At 38.3% G+C, this 27,823-nt stretch overlaps 1 protein-coding gene across 1 annotated transcript in view; it reads right to left on the reverse strand.

Moving 5' to 3' along the window:
• The window catches only part of GRM7 (glutamate metabotropic receptor 7), a 1,019,804-nt gene that overhangs the window by 386,673 nt on the left and 605,308 nt on the right, over positions 1-27,823 (reverse strand). The window contains 1 exon segment of the mRNA XM_077116680.1: positions 9,472-9,612. Within this exon segment, the coding sequence (XP_076972795.1) occupies positions 9,472-9,612 (141 nt within the window).

The raw sequence follows: 27,823 nt of genomic DNA on the forward strand, positions 1-27,823 counted from the left end.
GTACAAAGACAATAGAGATATGAATATTATGAAAAGGAATGAAACAGAGCTGGAGACCACAATAACAGAAAGTAAAAATTCCCTGGAGGGTTTCAATAGCAGATTGGAGATGGTATGAGAGACAATGTGTAGACTTGAATACAAGACACTTGAAATCATCCAATCTAAACAGCAAAAAGAAGAATGGAGAAAAATGAACAAAGTTTGAAGTACTGTGGGATACCTTAAAGCATACCAATATACATAACTTGGGAATCCCAGAAGGAGAGGAGAGAAAGAAGGAAGCAGAGAAAAGTAAATAATAGCTAAAAAATACTAAATTTAAGGAAAGACAGGAGTATACATCTAGATGTTCATCCAATTCCAAACAGGACAAACCTGAATAGACCTATATCAAGACATATCATGATCAAACTGCTGAAAGCTAAAGATAAGAAGGGAACTCTCAACGCTGTAAGAGAGGAGCAACATTTCACATACAAGGCGGTGTCAGCACAATTGAGTGCCAATATATCATCAGAAACCATGGAGTCAAGAAAAATAAAAGTATGATGACATATTTAAAGTGCTGAAATCAAAAAACTGCTAACCAAGAATTCTGTATCTGTAAGATACTATCTTTCATACCTGAAGGGAGAGAATAGACATTTCCAAATAAATAAAAGCCGAGTTACTTCATGGTGACTAGACCAGCTCTACCAGAAATGCTAAAGAACCTGTTGCAGCTTGAAAGGAAAGGGCACTAGACAACAGATAAAAGCCCCTTGAAGATACAAGGATAATGACATGGGTAATACAAATGCCACTACTATAGTATTTTTGGCTTTCAATTCTACTTTTCACTTCTTAAAAGATCTGAAAGGCAAGAGCATAAAATGTAACAATGAATCAGTGGATCATAATGTATAAACATATAGTATGTGACATGGTCTACATAAAGATTGGGCATGGAGGGGTATAGGAACATTGTTTTTGCATACTATCGAACTTAATTTGTTACCAAAACAAATGATAATGTTATAGATTGGGGACATTAAATTTAAATCCCATGGTAACTACAGAGAAAATATCAGAGAATGTATAAGCTCATAGAGACAGAAATTAGAGTGCCAGTTGCCAGGGTCAGGAGGCAGGGGAAAGGTAGTTAATGCATAATGGGTATAGGGTTCATGTTTAGGGACTTGGGGAAGGATTAGTAAGTGAATGTGCAGAGGGTATCCCAACATTGTGAATGGTATGATAGGGTATGGTAGAGATATGGGAGTTTATGATCATATATACATATATTTTTCTCCCACAATTAAAAAAAAAAAGAACTAAAGATACAATAACAATTAAATTCAAGACATGATCCTGCACAGCTCTAACAAGAGAAGAGAAAAGCCTGAAAAGGACATTATAGGGACAAGTGAAAAATTGGAACATAGACTGTAAGCTTTATGTCCATGTTAAATTTTTAAGTTGATAACTGTGTTTAAGATGTTTACATAAGTGAATAACTTTGTTCTTAGGAAATGGTCACAGCAGTATTAAGTATTCAAGGAGCATGATGTACACAACCTACACTCAAGTTTTCAGTAGATGGATTGTCAGACATATCAAATGATGGACAGATGGACTGAGAGACAGGTGGACAGATAAAATGATAAAAGGCAAATGTGACAAAATGTTAACATTGGTGGGTCAGTATATATGGGGAGGGTAGGGGTTTGTTGGAGTTTTATGTATGGAGTTTGTATTATTTTTATAATTTCCCTGTAAGTTTTAAATTATTTCAAAATTAAAAAAATTGTTTAAAGCTAATGTTATGTGGTCATATTGTCTCTACACTTTTAAAGTTTGAACAGGACATAAAATGCAAGACATACACATAAGAAGTGGAAAGATATGACTGGGTCTAAGTTACTCTTCTCTACCATCATCTGATAAAGACATTCAAAAATAGAAGAGGTTGAGGGGAAGCATGAAAGTAAAATGCTTGTAGTGCCCTTGAAAAGACTCCTAAATTCTGCAACCCCGCTCCTCATCCTTCACCCCACCACTCTGCCCTATAGTCACAGGAGGGTCACAGAAGTAAAACAATCAGAGCCTGAAGAGGCCCTGAGGCCAGAACCAAGAATCCATGATGCATTAACCTTTACCTCTCTCCAACTAAGGGCAGGAAAGCTGGAGTTGTAGGCTCCTGGAGATGGACTCATAGATGTAAGAAGTCATGTGTAGATGCCAAAGGTATAGAGCAATTTTACCTCACCGATAACTCTAATGTTCTCATCTTATAAAAACCTGCTGTAACTAAGGCTTAACCCCTTGAACAAGTGGGGTGAGGTACAAAACATTGGAATGGAGACTTGAAACAAAACAAAATTATGGAAAAGCAATCAAAATCTATTGAATTTGTAGCTTTGGATTTGAACCTTCTAAATGGAAAACCATAGGAAAGGCTATACTAAGAACTACTCTCAAAATCAGTCACTGTCTACACATCTTGCTTATTTTCTCTCAAATCTATTCAGTGGGATAACTGACATCGCTGCTGACATGCTGGCCATAGATGAAAGGTTCTCTTTTTGTTCTTAAATTCATTAAAAAAAAAACCTGCATTGATTTTTAAATAATACAAGAAGATAAACTCTAATATCTAAATGAATTAAAAGCAAAGCAATAGAATTATAGCATGACAAAATGAGTTTATGTTGCATTAAAGTGTTTTGCATAATGGCAATTTTACATATGACTATTACTTATGGGATGTCAAAGTCTAGGAATATAATCACTTTTTATAGACGTCAGATTTTTATTCAATATCCCATATTCCAAAAAAGCAAAAAGGGCTTAAATAGATTTTCCAAGAACAATTAAGACTTCATATGCGACACACATAATTTTAATTTGGGAAATTCTATGCTGATTTCCATCCCATCTATCTAAATTTTATTAGCAAACTTATGCAGAAGTTGTTATAAAATACCTTACTAAATCCATGAATTTATATACCGTTTCTTTTGGTGGCAATTCTGTGTCACTTTATTTGTGAACACTTATTTAACATTCATTACTAAATGAATGGATGCATGAATGAATAAAAGTTCATAATAATCTTTGTCATATGTATTACCAATCTCAAATAGATAGACACCAGCGATTTAGGATGAAAAACGGAAGAAGATTTAAGGGTCATGATAGAAAAATGTCAACCCAAACACTGATATTTAGAGATGAGTCAGAGAATCAAAAGTTTAACAAAGAACTATATTAATACACAACCCGATAATGGATGTTCATACAGATTAAATCATAATTAAACTGTATGAAGACTCTATTTAAGAATGTGCAAAGATGTAAAGATGCATTTTACATTGCTTACCTTCAAAATGGTTTTGAAAAATTCTTTGAGCACCAAGGGATTACATGTTATTTATTTACAACACTCTGATGTGGATTCCTTGACCATACTAAGTAAATCAGCTGCTGCTATGCAACATCTGTGTAAGAATTCAAGGCCAATGCAGGATAGAATAAGAAAATGACATAGGTAACTAATTAGTATAGTCATAAACAGTACCTGCCTCACTTAAGCTTAAATTCTTTGTCCTGATAGTCTTGTAATCGAATTGTGGGCTCTGATGGGCCTAGATCCATGATAAACACATTAATAGGATTTCTTGCCCTCCCAAGAAAGTGATCATTATTTAAACTATTAGCTGTAAGAAGGGAGGTGTAAAGAGAAATACCTCTTAGGAATTTTGACCTTCCAAAACATGGGCATTTACCAGAGCATGCACTTTAGCCCCTGCTATCTTTCCATACCACACATTCTATCATAGGAACTCAAGACAAAATTAAATTTGTGCATTGTGTTACTTGAAAGCCCTGGCAATGGGATACAATGGCTTGTTACAGGAAAAATATGTCACTAATTTATTCATCCTCTGTCGTCTCAAAAGAAAACACATCTCTGAAAGTCAAATTGTTCCTTCCTGGGATGATGGATTTCTTAATGCTGGGTTCATTTTTTTTTTTTTTCAGGAAAGAAGTAACTGAATGAATCAGTATTCATAAAGTGACATTTGGCAGAACAGTAATGTTAGACAAATGTTCTGTGTAAGCCATAAGATATGACAGAGTGATAATTTTTATGGGCTGTTGTAGGCAAACACATTCAGATTCACAGAACTTCATCCTGAATTCGAAGAACGGGTTTGGAGCTGAGACTTTGGAGGTGCAACTAGCCACTTAAAGACATAGCTCATCAGGGATACAATGGGACAGAATTTGGGATCTGAGGTGCTGGGAAGACCCAAGGTGCAGTGACGCTAGGACACATTCTGCCTTAAGCCCTGAGCTTCACACTTCACTGGTAGTCCAGAGCTAGACTGCTGCCCTCCTACAAACATTCTAATGGCTCGGTACATCGCTGTGTGATGCACACCCCCGTATTAAGTTCATGTCTATACTTACATGCCAATCACTATCTTTATTTTCCTGAAATTTGATATATGCCTTTGATTTCCTCAGGACTGACATCAAACAACAGGGTCCTCATGAAATCCTCACATGCCACTGCATTCAGCCCAGAACAGCAGATCATTGTTACCAACAGTGAGCTATCACTATGTCACTTAAAATCCTTTGTTTGATATCTAATTTAATCTCCACAACAACTTTGGATATAAATACAGTTTTATCATCTCCATTTCAAAGATAAGGAAAGACTGTGAGCCCACACATATTGTCTCAGCTCTCGCAGAGAGCTAGTCCTGGGACAGCAAACCAGATCTTTTTTATGCTAGGACCTGTAGTCTCTTTAATATCTTTGGTGTAGTGAGTTTCCTGATTTTGAGATGGCCTCAGCCTCTTTTTTCAGAGGCACTGCTTCATTTGTGCACTTTTCATTCTCCTCTTGACCTTAGTGTCTCTACAAAAACATAGTTATTTCCTGACTGTCTACTCCAAAATGGTCTTTGTGTCTGGGCATATGCTCCCAAATCTCAAGGATGAACCTCTCAGTCAGAAGATTAGGGCAGCGGTGGGTAGGGGACACCAATATAACTTGAAAAAATACATGTAATCTTTCTGCTCCAAACTATAGTTAGCCTGTGGTGAACTGTCCAGAAGGACTTTTTCATAGCTAGTACTATCTCCATGAGAAAATGCAGCCCTATTATGAAGCGTCATAAATAACATCAGTGCCTGTCAAATGGAGTGTGTATGTTCTGTGAAAGTTTGGACCTTCATGAATGCACTTGATCAACTTCAAGTCCCTATAAGAGATAACAGCCAAGATAAACCATGAGCAGGCCACATTACTGCCAATGCTTGGAAACCATACATGAAAAGTAGGCTGCTGCTGTGGAGGCCAGAAAAAGACTGCCTACTTCTCAGGGTTGGGAGATGGTGGGGCTGGGTCTCAAAGAAAGTTTAGTATTCTGAACATAGTAAAGAATTTGGTAGCTTTCCTGGCTGCAAGGTTGTTTCAAATGCATATACTTAGTTTACAGGGAAAAATGATTACATGGCTGTTGAGAACATTTCTTCAGAAGACTCCATGTAAATTGAGTCCAAATTAAAATTAGGAAGTAGTTGTACATTTCCTTCATGCTGCTTGACAAATCTTTTTGCAACAATTACTTGTACTGTCATGACCTTTCTCCTGGGTTAGAACTCACCATTATACCCGACCCCAGGAATTTTCTCTCTCCGAATAGCATGTCTCATTCCCCATCTTCAAAACTTGTCCATCTTATTCCTCATTACCTTGTGGCCCAGGGAGACAAGCGATCGAATGACTGTCCACCTGGAGCTAAGATAAAAGTAACTTACTAGGTAGGCTAAAGAAGTTACACCACACAGAATAACGTTTCCATTTTAGTGTGTGCCTCAATCCTATGACTGAATAGTATAGCAATTGTTTATTCTTTAGCAGAGGCTTGTCAGATTTGTGAATGGGTTGCTTTCTGCAGTCCTGAGATGAAAGCATGCCCTACCTCTACACCCTGTTGAGTTGCAATGCCAGCCTCCTCAACCAGCCACTTCACAGGTTGCTTCTTCCCCATGTGCCAAATCATTCTTTCTAATGTTTCAAGATACAGCTACCAAGGGAAATTTCCCTTATATCATACACACCCTTAAGCCCTCAATGCCTACTTCTCCTATCCATTCTTCTTCCTCATTAAGACTTAATTTCTCACCAATTTTAAGGATGCTCCTGAATACAACACGACCTGCCACTACCCTCCATTACTTCTTTCCCTCTAGTCTAGCAAATCTCAGCATGCCTTTTATCTAGTTTCTTTGCTTCCCACTTGAAGCATTCTTAAATGTCAAGAATTTTTAAGTAACATTTTAGGGCTCCTACGAAAGCAAAATTCAAGTTTAGTTGGATTTTGAAAAAGAAAAAGGAAAAGAGAGAAAAATAAGCACACAATCACTCAGATCCAGTAATGGGGACAGCAAGACATAAAACAATGATAAAAATATTTACCTCAGTTTGCTATGGTGCATCTTAGCACAATGGAAGTGGTAAAGTAGGAAGGAGGGAAAAGAAAAAATACAAACTGTGGGGCCATGGTCATAATTTTCACACAAAGGAACATGGTGTGAAGGCAAACACATCTATTTCCATTTTTGAAAGATGGTGTTTGGAAAATGAGCTTACTTGTTTTTATAATTCTAAATGCTCAGTGATGAGTGCTAAAATGTGACTACAGAGGAGGAAAAAAAACACAGCCTATATTAGAGCATATAAAGACAGGTGCTTGGCCTTAGATAGGAACAACTGATGCCCACCAGACAAATCATTTCACCTTCCAGAGACTTGTAGAATACTAAGGGCCAGAAAGAACCTAGAAAACTTGTCATTCATCCAGATACTTCCAATACACTTTGATGTCTCTTGTCATCTAGGCAAATTATTCTGATGCCAAACCAATTTTTAAGTTTCCACTAGAAAGTTTTGTGTCATCTAGGTCTAGTGAAAATTGCATTATTTTTTCCCATTTCCCCAGTATCATTACAAGGACTATATTCCTAAATACACTTTGTTCAACACACATGGTTTGGAGGATGTGGTTAATCTGATATTCTAGGCCATGTAAGTCATCCTTCTAATACATACATCATGTTAGATTTTGTCTCATTGCTCTTATTCATATCTCTGCCTCTATCTTATTTTTCATTCGTCACAGAATTCTTGAGGCAAAGGCCTAAGCTTACAGATCTTCACGCCTTCATGATGTTGTTAACACTATTCATTATATTCGCTGTACCTAATTCAGAGGTGTTTGTTGACTGGGTGAATCTGTATCTTAAAGACCAGTGTTCCAATAGCTATATTACAAAAATTCACTAAACACAGGTGCTTCATCTGATCTGATCATGTATTTGTTGATCACATAGAAAAATTTTAAGGTTTTGTGTTATCACAAGGTCACCATTACAAATGCCTACGGCTTTGATGGTGGAGTCAGGAAATGCTGTTTTACAGACGTCTAAGCAAGATGGTAGGTCACATTATGCTCTTATGTAACACCCAGTGCTCTCTGAATACAAACCAAATTCCGCATATGACCCTGCATGGATGAAGCCTTGTCTGTATTTCCATATCTCATCTACAGCCTAGGCTGTTCTGTACTTCAGTCACCTTTTCCCACTTTCTTGGCATCCTCAGTGGACCATAATTCCTCCTGCCACAAGGTCTTTGCCATGTTATTCTTCTATCAGAAATTCGTCAATATATCCTTTGCCTTTCCTAGTCAGCCAATACCTACTCCTTCTTTGGATTTTGATGCATGTATATCACTCCTTCAAAGAAGTCTTTCTTTTCTTCTTTGCTTTTTTGTGGTAAAATATACATGAAATTTACTATTTCAAACATTTATTAACTGTATTACTCAATGGTATTAAGCACATTTACAATGATGCGACTATTTCAAGGACTCTTTCACTAGACTGGAACCACCGCCTACTAACCCTCTTTTATTCCAGAGTAGCCCCTCCCTTACCACCTTGTAAAAGTATGAATCTTCTATTTTTTTGAGCTCCCACCTCCTCATGTTTATTCATAAGAAGCTTGCTATGCCACAAGATAGTTTTCTGCTTTCCTCTCTCTTAGTAGTACCTGCTAAAGCTGGTTCTAACAAGTTGCAGCCACAACAGCGTGCAGTCAGGTGAAGTCTTGATCTGAAGTCACCTCTGTTATCAATTATTATAGCACTTATAATGATTATGGTATTATAATGGTAAAAGTTACAGCCGCTGATCATGCTAAGCTGCCATTTTTGAACATATATTAAATGAAGCAGCATGATTTGAGACTATGTATGCTCCACTTGATATGCTCAAGTCTATCCTTATCCACGCCTTATGCTACACCACTCCCATAACCACCTACCCAAAATGGCATGAATGTCTCAAACATCTTTATCTCTGGAAGATCTAAGGATTAGCTCTTGTCTTCTTGCTGGTCGACCTCACAATAAAACTCTTTCTTTTCTCAAAATCCTGGTGCCACAACATTGATGTCTATGCACATCAGGCAATGAGCCAACTTGGATGGCGTCAACTCTGCACCCATTGAGCAATAACGCCCTGTTTCCTCTCAAGGAAGTCCTTTGAGACAGTGCCTACCTTGAATCTGGATGAGTTCCTTAGTCATATGCCCTCATAGCCCTCAGAACACTTATTGCAGTTCATAATTACATATTCAATTAAAGATCACTTGAATAATATCAGAGTCCCTTAACAGATTCTAAGCTGTATAAGAAGAGGGTCCTTAACTGATATTTCCTCAACATATCACCAGGGCCTAGCACAGGCTTTAGTATAAAGGCATTCCTCAATAAATATTTGTGAATGAATAAATGAATATATGATTTTTTCTGACTTCATATATCTAAAAATAAATACATCTATTATATACACAGCATATGTTATGTGGAATACTCAAGCAAGGTTACTTGCGAGCCTCAGTGAGTATTTTTAAGAATACTTTAAATAGCAGATGACTCATTAACTTATATGTTATTAAAATCATTTGGAATTCTCATTCCTCTAAACCCAAACACTTGGTTTCAGTTATCAAATACATTGTCAGTAGTAATGGTGAAATCCCATGATGGTACAGGATTTGTCAGAAATTTTTGTCCGTGTGAAAATGTCTTCATACTGCTAGTTGGAACATGAACCAGTATTTATCAGTGAGACCATACAAAGCAACATGACTCTTTCTGAATTCAAGGACTCAATGACAATATCAATTACTTCTAGATGAACAGGTAGAAAAGAATACATTCTCATCTGTGTTTCTCTTGTCCTGCAAGACTTATGCCTCTGTTCCATTTTTCTGAACAATCTAGTTAAATTCAATTTACTTTTTCAATTTGTCTCCAGCTAAGCTTCCTTCTGTCACCTATGCAGACATTTCAATGCTGTCCACGTAGAGTAAGAGGAGAAGAACAGAGAGAATGAAATTACCTGTGCATTTGCGATCGGTGTCTTCTTTTTTCGACCCACTGATCGTCAACTTGCAGTTGAAGTTTTCCTCCCAGTATTCAGCAAACCAGACATTTCTTCTGTTGTTTTCAAGTGTGCGGGATGTAAAGTAGGCATCAAACCCTAAAAGGAGTTAAACAAATAGGATAGTGCTTGCAGGGCGCTGCTGGCATGTCTGGAAATAAAATAAAATACCAATGATGGGTTTTCTTTGTTTTAGTGGACTGGAAGCTCTTTTGTGTCAATCAAAAAAAAAAATCAATGGAAGACAAAAAAATATATCATAATGCTAACCTGTGGCTAAACTGCCAGAATAATCTGTAATGCAGATATATGACCTACAAGTGACATTTTCTCAATGAAATCTGCATTAGGGACCTTAAGGATGATGCAATCATTATGAAATGCCTGAGGATATCTCCAACATCACCATCAAGATAAGCACTGACAATTTCAGTGCTATGTGCTTTACCTGGATTCTTCCTTGTATTCCTATCAATGATCTCCTGCAGTACTTTTTATCATCATTCCCATTTTGCAGATGAGAAACATGCCCAAGGTCAATCAATATACCATGCTCTTCTGCCTCCCTGACATTGCCAGCTACTGGCCTGTGCATGTCATTTTAATACCCTTCTTTCATTCAGTCATGTCCCACTATGTTACTGACTTCCTATTCAAAATGTTTTGAAGAGGCTGTGGATAAACCAAGCCCAACATAAAATCCAAGGCTATTCAAAAAGTCTGTCCAGATGAGTAGAGACCCAAGGAGATATACTCCCGTGAACTCTGTAGCTGCCTCTTTAGAATAGTGTAGCTTTAAATGTTGTACTGGGGCCATTCCTGTTAGAGTTAACAGCAGAAACAAAGACGAATTGGTGTAGAAAAGCCTAGCTGTGACTCCCGTCTCTATTAATGCCAACGTGTACTGAAAACATGAGCAAGTCAGCCCTTACTCTTCCTTATCTTCCTTTTATCTGTTGTTAAAAATTAAGATCACATCACCTCCTTCCCCCACAGGGTCTTGCTTGTGATAGAAGGAAGACCTCAGAAACTTATAGAGTTTAAGGTCAAGAATCATAGAAGATGGACATGCTTTCACATTACTTAAATGACTCAAAAATTTCCCTTTAAGGTCATAGACTATTTAGCCCAGACTCCAAACTGCACAATGGGAGAGCCCTGGATTAACTTTATTCACCCCTACATACATGCCATCTAATTCTGGGCCTGACTCACAGTAAACCTACTCTAAATTAAACTGTTTGAATTAAGTAGGCAAGGCAAGGATTAAAACGAGAAACATATACAGCAAAGGAGATTACATGATATTTCAGGGAAAAAAGAATATTCCACATCTCTCAGCTCATTTTCTAGGCTATTTTCAGAGCATGAGGCTCTTGACCCAATACCCAGTCAACTGTAACTTCACAGTCATCAACCCAACCAAACTGAATATAACCTGGTATCTGATCCCTTTCTGATCATTAGTGCTGATTGATGCATCTGGCTGGCTTAGATACCCTCTTCCCCTCTCACCATTCTCCATATGTCAACTCCCCTGTTCCCCAGCTCCCACACAACTATTCATTGGAACAACATAATATTCCATAATGAAGGAGAATCTTTAGGGAAAGATATGTGAGCCTCCCATGTTTCTAAGAACACCACGTGCACTTGGCCATGTTTATACAACATGCACACACACAGCACCAGAGACCAGCTTCCACTTTCCTTCCTACATTCACTGCCTTCCCCCACCCTGCTAGAAAACAAGACAGATTAAGGAACAGTGGAAGACTAGGGGAGTCTCCTCCTATGTATACTCTGTCCTTGTCTATGGGATACTGGAAGGTGGGATAAGTTTGTACACTCTGTGGTTTGTTCTCTCAGAAGGCACCTTTTGGGAGGCCAGCTGGCATGCTCTTAGGAAGTCTGACAGAGGTACATGAGCCCATGAGGAGAGATCTGGATCACAACCAGACCCTGTTGTCCCAGCCATCACACGTGAGGTGACAGATGTGTGAGTAAAGTCATTTTGGATATTCCAAACCTCCTGCTGACTAGAGTAGTGGAAGCACCACTTAGCTGAGACCCTGCCCCTACTCCAGTAGAGGACTATGGTGATTGTTTTTTTCAGCCACTAACTTTTGAGGTGGGTTGTTATGCAGCAATAATCATGCATTATTGCCGCACCCTGAGACTCTGAACAACACCAAACCACAGCTTGCATTTAAGGAAGAAGTATTTACAGAAGAACACAAAGGAGCTTCAGAAGAGAGCTCTTCTACTGCATGCCTCAGGTCTGAACTCCAAACCAGGCACAAACTGCAATACTAGTGTGTACATGCTCTGTATTAGTTAGGGTTAACGAATCCGTCTCTGGTGTGTTGCATTCCAGCAGCTAGCAAACTAGAACATGCCCCAACTCAGAAAGAAGCATTTTAGAGAGAACCTCATCATATAAAACATCTCTGTCTTCAAATGAATCTCTCTGTACCACATGTCTGCTGGAAACGGAGAAGTGTGTTGGTAGAGAAAAGACTTATTTGCAGGCAGCTAACAGGCAGGTAGGTGACTGTGGGACATTTACAAAAGAGGGAAGAAAGGAGGAAAGGACTTACCTCTCTTTTACTATAGAATCAACAGATTTCTGGGGAAAGAACAAGCACCCTGGTGGCTGGTTTGACACCATTTCCTCTGGGCTTTCTGCCTGAACTAGAGCAGAAAATGGATGAGGGACAAGCTATGCTGCCCCATATAAATCTGCTGTGTTTGTTTACCACACACCTGGTCTGGTTGTCAGCTTCCTCCTCCTCACAGGTGGGGCTGCTGGACATGCCCACCTGTAGCCTGGGTACTACTGTAGCAGGCAGGCCTTCCCCTCTTTCTAGTTCATCCGTGCTCTCTGTGGAAAATCCTCAAACCCCCTCTCCTGACCTTCAGGAATGGGTAAAACTGCAGGCAAGTGAGATAAGACGCATTCCTGGGATAGAAACCCCCACGCCTTCAGGAACTGGTGAAGCTGCACTTGGGCAAGATAAGACATTCTGGGGTGGGGACCCCTCCCTTAATGGTTCAGCTTTGGGCCATTCTCAACTTAAATCAGCCAATTGTTTACCTTGTCTTTAACATGTCAAAGAGTCTATAAAAGCTAAGGTTGCCTTTTGTTTGTTCGGGCTCAGACTTTCAGAGGTTACTCTCTGAGCCCTATGACCAAAGCAAATAAAACCTGCTTCCCGAAACTACGGATCCTTAGTCTCAGCTTGTTCTAACTTCGCAGAACGTTCCTGGAGGCCTGTGGCCTCCTTCCTGGTTTTCGTGCTACACTACCTTGCTTCTCAAAAATAGGTATATAGAAATCCCCTGGGGATCTTGTAAATTGCAGAAGCTGATACAGAAAGTCTGACAAAACTGAGGATACAACACTTCTAACAAGCTCCAGGTGATGTCCATGGACCACTCTTTGAGTAGCAGGCTCTCAATCCTGAACTTTAGTAGGGAGAGTTTAGGTGGTTGTTGCCCTTTTTTGGGGGGGGATGGGGTGGGAGGGAGGACTGTCAGCATTTTTACCCTCTCAGCCTCAAATTAATGCATATGCGGTGGTCTGAAGCTGTACGTACACCAGAAAAACATATTCTTAAATCCAATCTGGCCCACTGTAAGTAGAACCTTTTGATGAGGTGCCTTCAATTAAAGTGTGTCCCACCTCCATCAGAATGGGTCTTCATCCATTAACTGGAGTCCTTTGTGAACAGAATGAATATGGGGAGAGATGGAGAGAGAGAGGAAATCCCAGAAGCAACAAGCTGAAATCAAGCAAACCCTTGATCAAGCCTTGATTTGGATATTTTCTGAGCCTCAAAACTGTGAGCAAATAAATTCCCATTCTTTAACCTGTCCTATTTTGTGGTATTTGCTTTGAGCAGCCTAGGAAACTAAGACACCCTTGTTCAGGTAAGAGGCTCTGCATCTTGCTTCTCTAGTTCAGATCTTTGTTTAGGACCCTGCAGAGTTTGGTAGGAGCTCTGCCTTGCCCTCCTCTGACCTGCAGATGACAAAGGGACATGAATGGTGCAGTATTACCTGCTGCTGAATTTTCCTCTGTGCTGGGTCTGTTCACCTATGCCTTGGTGTCCTGGGTTCACTTGCAGCCCCCAATGAGGGGCTCTGCCTCTGTTTTCGTTCTAGGCTATTCATTCTGAAATTTCAGGCTAGCACTGTGTGTCAGGGTTTCTGAGGTTGCCTTCTGGCAACCCTAAATAGCCCTGCCTCTTTACCACCTCCTCTGCAGATCCATTGGCCTTGGTAGGAAAATCTAGAGCTCTCAGTCAGATACCAACATAGGAAATATTTGCTTACATTGGTTTCCCAGAGTTGTGAATCAGAGTTGTACTTTCTTCCATTACTTAGAGAGGCCGGATGCTGAAGTGGTTTAGGATATAGACCTTGGAGTCACAATGTGGGGATGTGAATCCCAGATTTGCCATTTTCTAGTTGTATGACCTGGGGAGGATGACTTAGCTATGCTGTGTCTCAGTTTGCTCATCTGTAAAATGGTATTAACATTGGTACCCACCTCTCAGGGTTGTCATATACAGCTGTGATATATATTAAATGAATCAGTAATTGTAAAGCACTCAGTAGAGTCCCTGAGAGAATATAATAGGAAGTGGTTGTTCAATCAATGCACACATCAATTAGACATTTATTCAATACCGACCCTGTGCCAAGCACTGTTCCCTGCATTCAGAAACCCTGGTGGTTAAAACAGATATGACCCTTTATGGGACTTGTATCCAGTCTGGTGAGCGAGACAGACATGTAAAAGTAACTTACAAGTAAATATAAAATGACAACTGTGGTGGTTTCCATGAAGGAAAGGTGTACAGTGCTGTGAGAGCAAAGGACAGAGACAACTGGCTTAGAGAGTCAGGGAGGGTTGCCTGGAGGAAGTAGAGAATTGGTTGAGAAAAGGCAGACAGGTTTTACCTGGGAGAAGGAGAGGGGCAGGTACTGGACATCTCACTCTGATGGAAGAGCTTCTGCTTTGACTTACAGTATCAAAGCCATTCTGGCATTACAAAATTTCCCAGGACTGCTAGGCCTCACAGTTGAAAAACATGAGTAGACCACCTTCTACATTCCTGCAATCTATTGAAAGGTCTTGCTACTGGAATTCTAACAACCCAACGGCTTAAATGTTTATGCAATGAGTGAGTAAATAGATGACTAGGTTAGTTTGCTAAGTACTCAAAAATCCTGATGTCATATTTCTGTTGGATCCTCTAAAATTTGCATTAATAGTAACAATTAGAGAAATAATAAGCATTATATATACATATATATACACACACATATATATTTTCCCTCACTAAGTGTTAGGGTTGGTTTTTGGCACAAATCATATCCCTATTCCGTAGAGGTAGAAACCCAGGCACAGAGGGGTGCTGTCACTTGTTCCAGAGCACACAGAGGGTAGCAGCTGAGCTGGGATTTGGTGCAGGTCTGCCTGATTCCAGACCCTGGCTTCTGCTTCCTCTACCTCAAGGCAGAGTCATACACTGTGGTAGGTATTGCAATCATCTGGAGAGCTGATAAAAAAGGTCAGCCTCATTAAAGTATAATAGAGTTTTTCCCTTTTTTCCTAGGTTCCCCACAAAAGTCTCACACCCAACAAAGCTTGAGGACTACTGCCATGGAGGGTGGGTGCTCCCATCTGCCATGCCATGTCCCCCCTTTCTATCAGATGCCCTTCTACCAAACTACCACATAGGCCAACTATTCCATCAGGCAACTGGGCAGCTCAGCAGGTAGAAGAGAAAAACAATTAAGTGGTCACCTGCTGGGAAGGGTGAGTCAGTCAAAAGGTCAAAACTGGTCACTTGGACTGATAGTACTGGAGCAAAAGCCAGTTGCAGTAAACAGAGCCTCTCTGAGGCCATTCAAAGAAGCAGAAGCAGAGGCCAAATGGGTGTTATTCAATTTAGCTAATCCCTTCTGGCTTCCTTCTGTTGGCTTGTCAGTTTTCTTTCAGGACAGGATGATCAGTTTGTTTCTTTTTAGCAGGACCATGGCAAAAAGGTAAATGAAGTCTCCATGGTTCCCCATTTTCATTTGTAAACAATGAAGTTTGTTAATAAGATATTAAAGTTTTTAAAAGGATCCTTGCTGCAGCCCTGTTTTTATAATGTCTTGGAATGGAATTTGGCAACCCTTTGGGTTAGGAATGTACCATAGCTCTTTTCCTATTAATAGATTGGGACTTTTGATATGGGGTGGGCCAAAGCTTTGCCTTGGCTGCAGTCACTGAGCTGCCATCACAGTTTCTGCAGCATGGAGGTTTAAACTATCTTCTTTGTAGAAATAAAGCATTCAACAGAAGATGTACAGGCATCACAGTGCAGCAGAGAGTTGGGGCAGAAGCAAAACTTAGAATGACTCTGATAATTGAATGTAAGAATATAATACATTTATGTATATATCTGGTTTATATGTGCATATGGATACATGGTATGTATTTATATATATAGTGTGTATGTCTGTGTGTATCCCAGTGAATTGGGGATTTCTTGCCATCCTTTCTAGAGCACAGAAGAGAAAAATGATCTGGGCACACATCCTTGCATTATTAGCTAAATCACCAGTGTTTGTAAAGGTAACCCAAGGCACCAAAAGTGGGTTTTCCAATCTCAGGGAATAAAATCAGTGTTATATTAAAGAAGAAGATTTTTTTTTTCATATTAAGCAGATGAAATTCATTATGAGAAATTATTCCACTTGTTGGCCAGATGAGTTTAGTTTCAGAAATTAATCCCTATGTGATTCTGAGCAAATGACTCATTTACCCAATTGTTGAGCAACATTTCTATAATCCTGGAATTAAACTTAGAACAACACAGTAATAATGAGAGAGGTTTGAGCTCTCAATATTACTATACCTATCAGCTCTATACTATACCCTGTTAATTGGGGTACTGCCCTCAAGTGCCCCTCGAAGTTTGTGCTTGGAACAAAGTGTGCAAATCTGTGGAGACATAATCCATCCCAGGTAATGTGTTTGGGAGGTGATCTTTCTAGCTGAGAAGCAATAAAGCTCTCATAAGCATGTGGTAAGAAAGGAGAGGCATCAGCATGTCAAGAGGGGTTCAAAGGACACAGCCACCAACTCAGAGCAAGGGGGGTTGACAGGTATTAATGGGGCTTCACATGGCATCAGAGTGACCAGGAGCCCCTATGACTGCTTTCTCAACACAAGCCTTACCTCTCCAGTTGGGACGTTCCTGCCAGCCTAAATGCCTGGGATACCCAAGGCTTTCATTTCACTAGCATCCAAACGAGAGGCTCTTAGCTTTTCCTGGTCTGTTTTTAGCTCAGGAAGGATGTGCTGACAACTCAAAATACACTACTGGCACATCATAGCCACACGATGCCAGTGGAATAGATGAGTGAATGAATGGATGAAGGAATAAAAATGAAAATGAAAAACATATAAAAATAAATAAAATAAAATTTGAAAAATATAAAGGAAAAGGCAAACAAAAGAGAGAGGGAGGGAAGGGGAGAAAAGGGGAGGGGAAGGAAGAGAAGGGAAAGGAAGGGGGAGACACTGGTAAGGGTATGAAACATGGAAACTTATATTCCCTGCTACTCAGAGGGTACATTCATGCAAGCACTTTGGAAGATATGTTGGCTTTATCTATTAACATTGATAATGTACATACTCTAATGACCCAGAAATTCTACTTCTAGTTATACTCCCTGGAAAAGGTTCATTCAAGTGGAATGCATAGATGTTCAAGAATGTTTAAAGTGGCAATGTTCACAACAGTTAAAATGTAAAATAACCCAAACACTCATGGGTTATGAATATGATATACTACACATCAAAGAAAATGAATGAATCATTCACAAAAACATACATCAATCTAGCACTAATCCCAGATGATCAAAATAGAAACAAAAGAACATATCTAATGTCATTCCAGTTAGGCTAAGTTCAAAACTGGGCAGAGCTAAGCCATGGTGTTTAGTGAGGCAGAAATAGGTAGTTAAACTACAAAGAAAAGCAGTGTGATTGCAATGGTGGAAAGCAATTTTCTGGTCATTTCTGAGAGAGGAAGTGGACATAATCCTGGATGGGAACAAGGGCGTGGGGTGCCCCTGAGCTCCTGCATGGATGATTACTCTGTAATTATTCCTTAATTACAGAGTAATTATATTTGCTTTATTCCCTCTCCAGTCTCCATGATATGATTCAGGAGCGTGAACTGAATGGGGGCCATCCAAAAGATATGCCCACAGCCCAACTTCTGGAACCTGTGAATGTGACTGTTTGAACAAAAGGGTCTCTGCAAATGTAATTAAGTTAAGGATCTCTAGATGAGATCCTCCTGGATTATCTGGGTAGGTCCTACATCCTTGGCAAGTGTCCTTACGAGAGACAAGTAGAGGACAGACAGAAGGAGGGAAGGCCACGTGAAGGTGCAGGAGAGACTGAAGCCTTGTGACCGCACGCTCACGGATGCCTGGAAGTCATGAGAAACCATGACTTTCCCAGCAGGGGCAAGGGAAAGGCCTTCTCTGGGCCTTCTCTGGGCCTTCCCTAGGTCTTCCCTAGGTCTTCCCTAGTACCTCCCAAGGGAGCAGGAACTGAGTTAGATCTCTGGCCTCCAGAGAGAATGCATTTCTGTTGTTTTAAACCACCAGGTGTGTGGCAATTTGTTACAGCAGTCTAAGGAAACTTAAAAAAAAAAATACTGTTTTTATGTTCTTCACTTACCTCCCCCTACCTTGGGTCTGAATGATCACTTCTGTTTTATCAGATGCCACAATCTGATCTCTTGTGGAAAATATTTAACATAAACACCTGTTTCATCATTCCATTTTGCCCCGGGGAGTATTTTTTTTTTCTTGTATGCTAAATGGCAGGGGTCAATTTCACTGTTTTTCCACATGAGTATCCTCTTATTGTAGCAAAATCTGTTGAATTTGTTTGTCTGGGTTTTTGTTTGTTCGTTTAGCAAGTGCATGGGTCAGGAATCGAACCTGGGTCTCCCGCATGGCAGGCAGGAATTCTACCACTGAGTTACCCTTGCACCCCCTGCCCTGGAGTATTTTTAAAACCAAGCTAAGATTTCAAGATTTCACTTGATATTCCAGATTTCTGGCTTTGCTTGTAAATTTGGGAGACCTGATAACACATACCACATTCTCCTGTGGCTGCCACCAGCTGATACCGAAGGACCCCTGTTCCCTTTGGGCAGACCTGACCTCTCCAGCACACATTCCCCCTCCCCCTCCAGTCTTCCACCTGGGTCTCTTTCCTCATTTCTGGGATGTGCATGGTTGAAGGGGTAGAGAACATGGAGCTTTCCCTCTCTGAGAAATGCATCTCTCTTGCTTCATTGCACATTTGCTGCAACTTGAGTAACATACAAACCACATTTAAATGAAAATACTGTCTCAGCCCTCTAAGAATATATCCTTGATAAAACTACTGAAGTTGGGAAAGCAGCAGGATATAAAGTTAACACAGAAAAATCATCTATCTTAATATACACTGACAATAGTCACTAGGAAGATATAATGGAAGAGAAGCTTCCAGTTATAATAGCTGAGAGAAAGACAGAGAGAGAGGAGGGGATGGATTTAGGAGGGAGAAGGAGGAGGAGTAGGGGAGGGATAGAGAGAAGGAGAAAGGAAGGAAGGAGGGAGAAGAGAGATGGAAGAAGGGAGGTGGGGAAGGAGGGCTAAAGAAAATATCTAGGTTTGGACAGCTTGAATTTAGAGGGAAACACATGTGCAATGTAAGGAAAACTTTAAAATCCTCCTGAGAGACAAACATCAGTTTCATTAAATGGAAAGATATCACTTGTTTTGGACAGATTGACTCAAATTCATAGGGATATCAATTATCTCCAAGTTAATTTATAAGTTTAACATGATCTCAATAAAATTTTTTTTCTACAGCTAGTCAAGTAGCTTCTGAAGTTCATATGGAAAAATGAGTCAGGAAACCTTGGAAAAAGAGAAACAAGTGTCTGTGTTTGGGGGTATAGATTGAGGGAGGTGATGAAGAAGAGGGCAAACCCTGCCAGATATAATACTTTTAACAACGTATTACAAAATACTCAGTAATTTAGAAAGTATTGTCCAGAGCATGTGAATTAATAGGTCAATGAACTGTTGGAACAGAAGGGAAAGTGCAGAAACACACCCAATTGGGTATTAGAATAAAGATAGCACTTATGACACTAGAGAAATAATGGCCTTTTAATAAGCGTCTTGTAAATAGCAACTGGTTAGGTATTTGGAAAAAGGTCAAATTGGATACTAGTTTGGAAATTAACTTGATGTTAGCCCACTAGCACTGCTGGGAAGGACTTCACAGATTTAACCATGTCCCATGAATGGGGAAGCTCAGTCTCAGAGAGGATGAGTTTTGTGCAGGTTCCTTGTAAGAACAGCAGTTCCTCCACCTTTCGTGGGGTAGTTGGCTGCCACTCCTGCAGGACTTCTGCAGTGGGTTCAGCCACTAAATGGGTTCAGGCACTAAATAGGATGTTGTCATGAGACCTCTCCACCTGGCAAGGCAGGTACCTATCTCCTGAGACTTGCTCTCTTTGAGTGCAGTGATTGTGCCTTGACTTTCCAAGTCAAGTGTCTGTAAATATTTATGGAAGTAAATTGAAGTTAAAAATATGTAAATCAGTTTGGCAAGAAGATCATTACTATCTGTTGGGAGAATTCTAGGCTCCCAGAAGCAACACAAAGTTGCTGCCTGTGTCCACTAATGAGCATGGTGGAAACCAGCCATTATTTTTTGAGCAAACAAATAAGAATTATTGCAATGGAAATTATTCCACAAAGAACAAAATTCCCATGGGAAGTGTTTATGGATGAAATAGAAGGAATAATGTCTGCAAAATTATTCCGCAAAATGCCTCCAAAGGGCTGTTGTACATTATATAATTCCAGAATGCTTGCCATTTGTCATTCCTTTAAACTGCCTGGGAAATAGAAGGACATTTAACACAATCTGAATATACTTATATGAAAATGAATATGGGTATAAACAATACATAGTAAACAAAGAGTTCCACGGTTAAAAACAGACTCTGAAATTAGAATTTGAGGTTTACATTTGTTACTTGTTAGTAACTTGGCTTTGTTACTTGAACCTGAATAAGTGACCTAAGCAGTCTAAGTTTCTCTGTCTATAAAATAGGAATGAGATCTAATCCATGGAAGTTTGTAAGGATTATATGAGCAGATATATGTAAAATGTTTGAAAACAAAGTGGCACATACTTTGTGTAAGGGTGTAAATGTTAACTAACTTCAAAGAAAATTAACATAGGCTTACATATAAGGAAAGCAAACAAGAGGCAGAACAAAAAGAGAAAACGTAAGGGATTTTGAACTTTAAAACGAAGGATTAGCCATGAAATATTCAGTTGTCCAGCTCATACTGTTTGAAGTGAGATGGACCTGAGTTTAAATCCTGATTCTGCCAAATACTACCTATTTTACTTAACCTGTCTTACACCACATTAATCACTTAGATTTCTGTTGCTTTGGTTGTGATGGTGGTTGGACTGTACATTCATTTATTCATTCGTTCATTCATCCCTTGACTTATTTCAGAAAAGAGTTAAAGTTTTGCTTCCATCTCTTTGTCTATGAAATGACCTCAAAGATTGTTACACAGATTTAAGATATTAAGAGTAAACCAACTAACATCTTAAAATTGCTCAATAAATGCAGGCTCCTTTCCTCTTGTTAAATGTAAGCAGTTTTAGTCTCTAGCTCCAGATACCCTAGTATAACCACCTCCTACTCCTGAAAGTGCCTCATTTTTCTGTGCAGTGTGTCATCATGCAAGTTTAAAGAGCCTTAGTACATGTTGCCTTGAGGCAGCTCAAGTTACACAATGTCAGAAGAAAGGCAAAATAAAATGACCATTCCTCTAGTGCATGCTGTAGTAGGTAAGATTTAAAGAGGCTGAAGGCCACAGACTGCTTCTATAGGGTATGGAATGAGAGGTGGATGGGTGTGGTGGACTGCTGAATTCTGCCTCTACTCACCCTCATTATGAAGCTCAGCTGAACCCCTGTCTAAGCTGGTGAAATATTTTTACAGGGTCTTGGCAAGGGGCCCTGGGTCTCAGCCTTACTGAGGAGACCAATTACCCTCACAGGCTACTGCATTACTTTGGGCTTGGTTTTTATTGTTGTCTTCCTACTCTCCTGGTTTCCTTCCCTTCAACTTCTCCTTTTATATTAGGTTATTCTCAAAATATCATCTATTTCTCATATCATTCTTTTTTTTTAATTAGGAAAGTTGTAGGTTAACAAAATATGCATGCATAAAATACAGAGTTCCCATATGCTACCCTATTATTAACACCTAGCATTAGTGTGGTATATTTAGTACAATTAATGAAAGAACAGTTTTATAGTTATACTATTAACTGAAGTTGATTGCTTTCAATAGGGTATACTGTGTTATTCAGTCTTAGGCTTTTGTTTTGTTTTTAATGTTTATTCTGGTAACATACAACCTAAAATATCCCTTCATGACCCTATTCAAATATATAGTTTAGTGCTGTTACTTATGTTCATAATACTGTGCTACCATCACCACCGTCCACCTTCAAAACTTTACCATCAAATCCAAATAGAAAAATCTGTAAAATTTAAGCATTAATTCTCCATTCTGTATCTTCACCCCAGCCAACAGGAACTTATATTCCAGTTTTTGACTGTATGAATTTGCTTTTCCAAATTGTTTCATATCAGTGAGATTAAACAATAATGTACTTTTGTATCTTGCTTATTTAACTCAGCATGATGTCTTCAAGGTTCATCCATATTGTTGCATATCAGAATTTCATTCCTTTTTAAGGATGGATATTATTCCATTGTATTATATAACACCTTTTATTTATCCATTTGTGGGTTGATGGGACACTTGAGTTGCTTCCAGATTTTTGCAATTGTGAATAATATCAAAATGAACGTCAGTGAGCAACTATAAGTTCAAGTCCCTGCTTTCTTTTGGATATACCTGGAAGTGAGATTGTCAGGTTATATGGTAATTCTATATTTAACTTTCTGAGGGACTGCAAAACTGTCTCCCATAGCAGTAGCTGCACCATTTCACAATCCCATCAACAATGAATGGGTTCCTCTTTCTCCGCATCCTCCCTAACACTTTTTTTTTTTTTTTTTTACTTGTTGTTTTCTGTTTTATTAATAATGGCCATTCTGGTGGGTGTCAGATGATATCTCATAGTGGTTTTGATTTGCATTTCCCTGGTAGCCAGGGAAGTTGAGCATCTTTCCATGTGCTTTTTGGCCATTTGTATTTCCTCTTCTGAGAAGTGTCTGTTCATGTCTTTTGCCATTTTGTAATTGGGTTGTTTATCTTTTTTGTTGTTGAGTTGAACAATTTCTTTATATATTCTGAATACTAGACCTTTATCTGATGTATCATTTCCAAATATTGTCTCCCATTGTGTAGGCTGTTTTTTTTTTACTTTCTTGACAAAGTTCTTTAATTCACAAAAGTGTTTAATTTCAAGGAGTTCCCATTTATTTATTTCATTCTTCAATGCTCATATTTTGGGTGTAAAATCTAGGAAATTGTCTCCTATTATAAGACTTATAAGATATTTCCTTCTAAAAGTTTTATGGTCTTAGATCTAATGTTTAGGTATCTGATCCATTTTGAGTTAATTTTTGAATAGGGTGTGAGATATGGCTCCTCTTTCATTCTTTTGCATATAGATATCCAGTTCTCTAGGCATCATTTATTGAAGAGACTGTCCTGTCCCAGGTGAATTGGCTTGACTGCCTTATCAAAGATCAATTGTCCTTAGATGAGAGGGTCTATATCTGAATACTCTATTTGATTCCATTGGTTATTAAATCTATCTTTATGCCAGTACCATGCTGTTTTGACCACTCTAGATTCATAATATGCCTTAAAGTCAGGAAGTGTGAGACCACTGACTTCATTTTTCTTTCTCAGGTTATTTTTAGCTATTCGGGGCACTCTGCCCTTCCAGATAAATTTGGTTATTGGTTTTTCTATTTCTGAGAAGTAACTTTTTGGGATTTTAATTGATATTGCATTGAATCTATAAATCAATTTAGGTAGAATTGACAGTTTAACTATATTTAGTCTTCTAATCCATGAACATGGTATGCCCTTCCATTGATTTAGGTCTTCTATGATTTCTTTTAGCGATTTCTTGTAGTTTTCTTTGTATAGGTCTTTTATATTCTTAGTTAAATTTGTTCCTAAATATTTTATTCTTTTAATTATAAATGGGATTTTTTATTGATTTCCCCCTCAGATTGTTCATTACCAGTGTACAGAGACACTACAGATTTTTGAGTGTTGATCTTGTACCCTGCCATTCTGCTGTACTCATTCGTTAGCTCTAATAGTTTTGCTGTGGATTTTTCAGGGTTTTCGACATATAGCATCATATCATCTGCAGTGAGAGTAATACTTTAATAGTAGCTATTCTACTTGGTGTGAAAGAAATCTCATTGTAGTTTTTCATTTTTAGTGCATGGTCTGGGAATTGAACTTCACTGTAGTTTTAATTTGCATTTCCCTAATGGCTAAATATGTTGAACATCTTTTGATGTGTGATTTGGCCATCTGTATATCTGCTTTGGAGAGATATTTTTTCTTCTGTTGCTTGTGCTTTGGGTATGAAGTCTAAGAAAACACTGCCTAACACAAGGTTCTGAGGATGCTTCCTTATGTTTTCATTTAAGAGATTTATAGTTCTGCCTCTTATATTTAGGTCTTTGATCCATTTTCAGTTTATTTTTGTATATGGTGTGAGGTAGGGGTCCACCTTCATTTTCTTTTTGATATGGATATCCAGTTTTCCCAGCACCATTTGTTGAAGAGACTTTTTTCCCCAACAGAGTGGACTTCACACCCTTGCCAAACATCAGTGGACTGTAAGCATGAGCATTGAGTTGTGAATTCTCAGTTCAGTTCCTTAGTATATATGTCTGTTCACATGCCAGTAATATGCTGTTTCAATTACTGTGGTTTGCAAGAAGTTTTAACATAGGAAAGCATGAGTCTTCCAAATTCATTCTTCTTTCTCAAGATGGCTTTAACTATTCAGGGACTCTTGCCCTTCATATAAATTTGGTGATTGGCTTTTTCATTTCTGCAAACAAGGCTGTTAGCACTTTTTATGATGTTGACTGAATACATAAATTGCTTTCAGTAGTATTGACATTCCAACAATATTTAATCTTCCAACCCATGAACATGGAACGTCTTTCCACTTAGGTAGAGTTTCTTTGATTTCTTTCAGCAATGTTTTTTAGTTTTCTATGTATAAGTCCTTTACATCCTTGGTCAGGTTTATTCCAAATAATTTAATTTTTAATAGATTACTGATTTTTGCATGTTGATCCTGTACTCCATTATTTGCTGAATTCATTGATTAGTTCTAGAAGCTTTGTTGTGGATTTTTTCCATATAGGATCAGGCTACCTGAAAAAGGGAAAGTTTCACTCCTTCTTTTTCAATTTGGATTTGTTTTCTTTCTTTCACTTGCTGAATTCCTCTAGTTGAAACTTCCAGTACAATGTTGGGTAACAGTGGAAATCTTTGTCTTGTTCCAGATCTTAGAAGGAAAGTTTTCTGTTTTTCACCTTTGAGTACGATGATAGCTGTTGGTTTTTCTGTATGCCTTTGATCATATTGAGGAAATTTCCTTCTATTCCTAGTTTTCTGAATTGCTTTTATCAATAAGGGGTGTTGGACCTTGTCAAATGACTTTTCTTCATCAGTGGAGATGATCATGTGGTTTTGTTTCCTTTGCTCTGTTAATATGGTGTATTACATTTATTGATTTCCTTTTGTTGAAGCTCTCTCACATATTTGGGATAAACTTCATTTGATAATGGTATATAATTTTTTGATATGCTGTTGGATTCAGTTGACCGGTACACTGTTGAGGATTTTTGCATCTATATTTCTGTGTGATTTGGTCCCTAGTTTTCTTTTCTTGTGTCATCCTTATCTAGCTTTGGAATGAGGGTGACATTGGGCTCACAAAGTGAGTTAAGAAATTATCCCCCTCTTCAATTTTTTGGGAAGAGTCTGGTGATAATTCTTCTTGGAATGTTTGCTAAAATTCACCTTTGAAGTGATCAGGTCCTAGGCTTTTCTTTGTTGGGAGATTTTTGATGAGTGAGTCAATCACTTTACTTGTTATTTGAGATCTATATTTTCTAGGGTCAGTGTAGGTAGTTTGTTTCTAGAAATATAGATTTTTATCTAGGTCAATTCATTTGATAGCATTACAATTGTTCATATTGTCTTATTATAGTCCTTTTTATTTTTGTAGGGTTCCCCTTTTCATTTCTGATTTTAGTAATTTATATTCTCAATCTTTGCCAGCCTAGCTAAAGTTTTGTCAATTATTAATCTTTGCAAAGAAACAACTTTTGTTTTGTTGATTCTCTATACTGTTATTATTGTCGATTTCATTTATCTCTGCCCTAATCTTCATTTTCTTCTTGCTGCTTGCTTTGGGTTTGGTTTGTTCTTCTTTTTATAGTTTTGAGATTAAGTCTCTCATTTTAGATATTTCTTCTTTTTTAATGTAAGTATTTAGAGCTATAAATTTTCCTCTCAGAACTGCCTTTGTTATATCCCACAAATTTGGGTATGCTTATTTTCATTTTATTTACGGTATTTCCTAAACTTCCATTGTGATTTCATTTTTAACCCATTGGTTTGGTTGAGTGCAATGTTTAATTTCCGTATATTTGTGATGTACCATTTCTCTGTCTGCTATTTATTTTTCCATTCTATTGTGATCAGAGAAGATAGACTGCATGACTTCAATGCTTTTTAATTTATGGAGATATGTTTTGTGGCCTAACGAATGGTCTGTTGTGAAGAATGATCCATGTGTTCTAGAGAAGAATGTGGATTTTGCTATTGCTGGGTGAAGTGTTATATAACTGTGTTATAGCTCATAGGGTCTTGGTACCTGCTCTACAAAGAACATTGTCTTAGAAACATTAGATCCTCCAAATGATTATTGACAACATCAATGCCAGGACCAGGGAAAAGCTTGAAGCCCAGAGACCAATGGTTCCCCAACCTTAGTCTACAGCCCAGTGAGTATTATTCTATGTATTCAATTACTCCCTTACCTCACCTCTTATCTTCTTTCTCACCCTTAATGTGTAGAACAGAAAATTTGGATAATTTACCATCTACTGCATAAGAAATAATTTGAGTTGAATATAGTTCCAGAACCGAAAAAAGCCCCAGGGCTCACAATTAATTTCCTATGTCAACCTTCTCCTTTGGGTCTCAGTCCTGACATCAGGGTCTTCAGGGAATACAGAAATTAGTGAAAGTTATTTCCTGTCCTTCATTGTTCCAATCTAATAGCAAGAGATAGCAGGCCTTGATTCAGGGGCAGACCTAGGTTTCATATAAATTCTCTTAAATCTTAAACAGTTTGGGAGATACTCTTTATTAATAAAATAAATCAAAATTAGTTGTGAAAGTGAATACTGATTTAGAATTTAAAAGTCACAGCATCATACAACTTGTGAAAAAATGAAAAATTCTACATTTGTGACAAAATCCAGAAAAGTAACATAAAAGTATAATTAATTACCTGACATGCCTTTAACATAGTCTTTCTGATATTTTGTTTTTGCATATTCTTTGACCACATCTTTATATGACAGTGTTATACTATGATATTCTATAACATGAATTGAAAGTTTATTTAGTTTTTCTCCTAGGTGGTAATTAAAATATGTTTCTAATTATTGATAATTTAGAAAAGTTCATGAAATTTCATTGTAATTAGTAATGTCATATAAATTTTAGACTTTCTATCAAATTTTGGGAAACTTCTTTCAAGGTTTATTTCATATATGAGTTGCGATATTTAGTAGAATTTTCCACACAGTAGCTTCTGGCAACATTCATTTCAAACCTTGTTTCTACCCATAATTCCCATATTTCCAGGCTGAGAGCTGTTGGACATGCTCATATCATAAGACAATCTCTGGCCCTCAACCTCTTGCCATGACACAGGTGAGTCTGCACAGTTAAATTAGGAATGTACCTGGAAGCCACTCCTACATTGAAACAACTAGCAGTCACATATGTATACACAGTACCACATAAGTATATCCTATTACACCCACATTTTATGATTCCCCACCTCAGCATCCTTTTAGCCAGATCTCCAAATACCTTTGACTACTCCAATGCACCCTAGGAGGAGAGGAAGTGTTGATGGAAGGAAA

Source organism: Tamandua tetradactyla, chromosome 9 (genome assembly GCF_023851605.1).
Source record: "Tamandua tetradactyla isolate mTamTet1 chromosome 9, mTamTet1.pri, whole genome shotgun sequence".
NCBI lineage: Eukaryota > Metazoa > Chordata > Mammalia > Pilosa > Myrmecophagidae > Tamandua > Tamandua tetradactyla.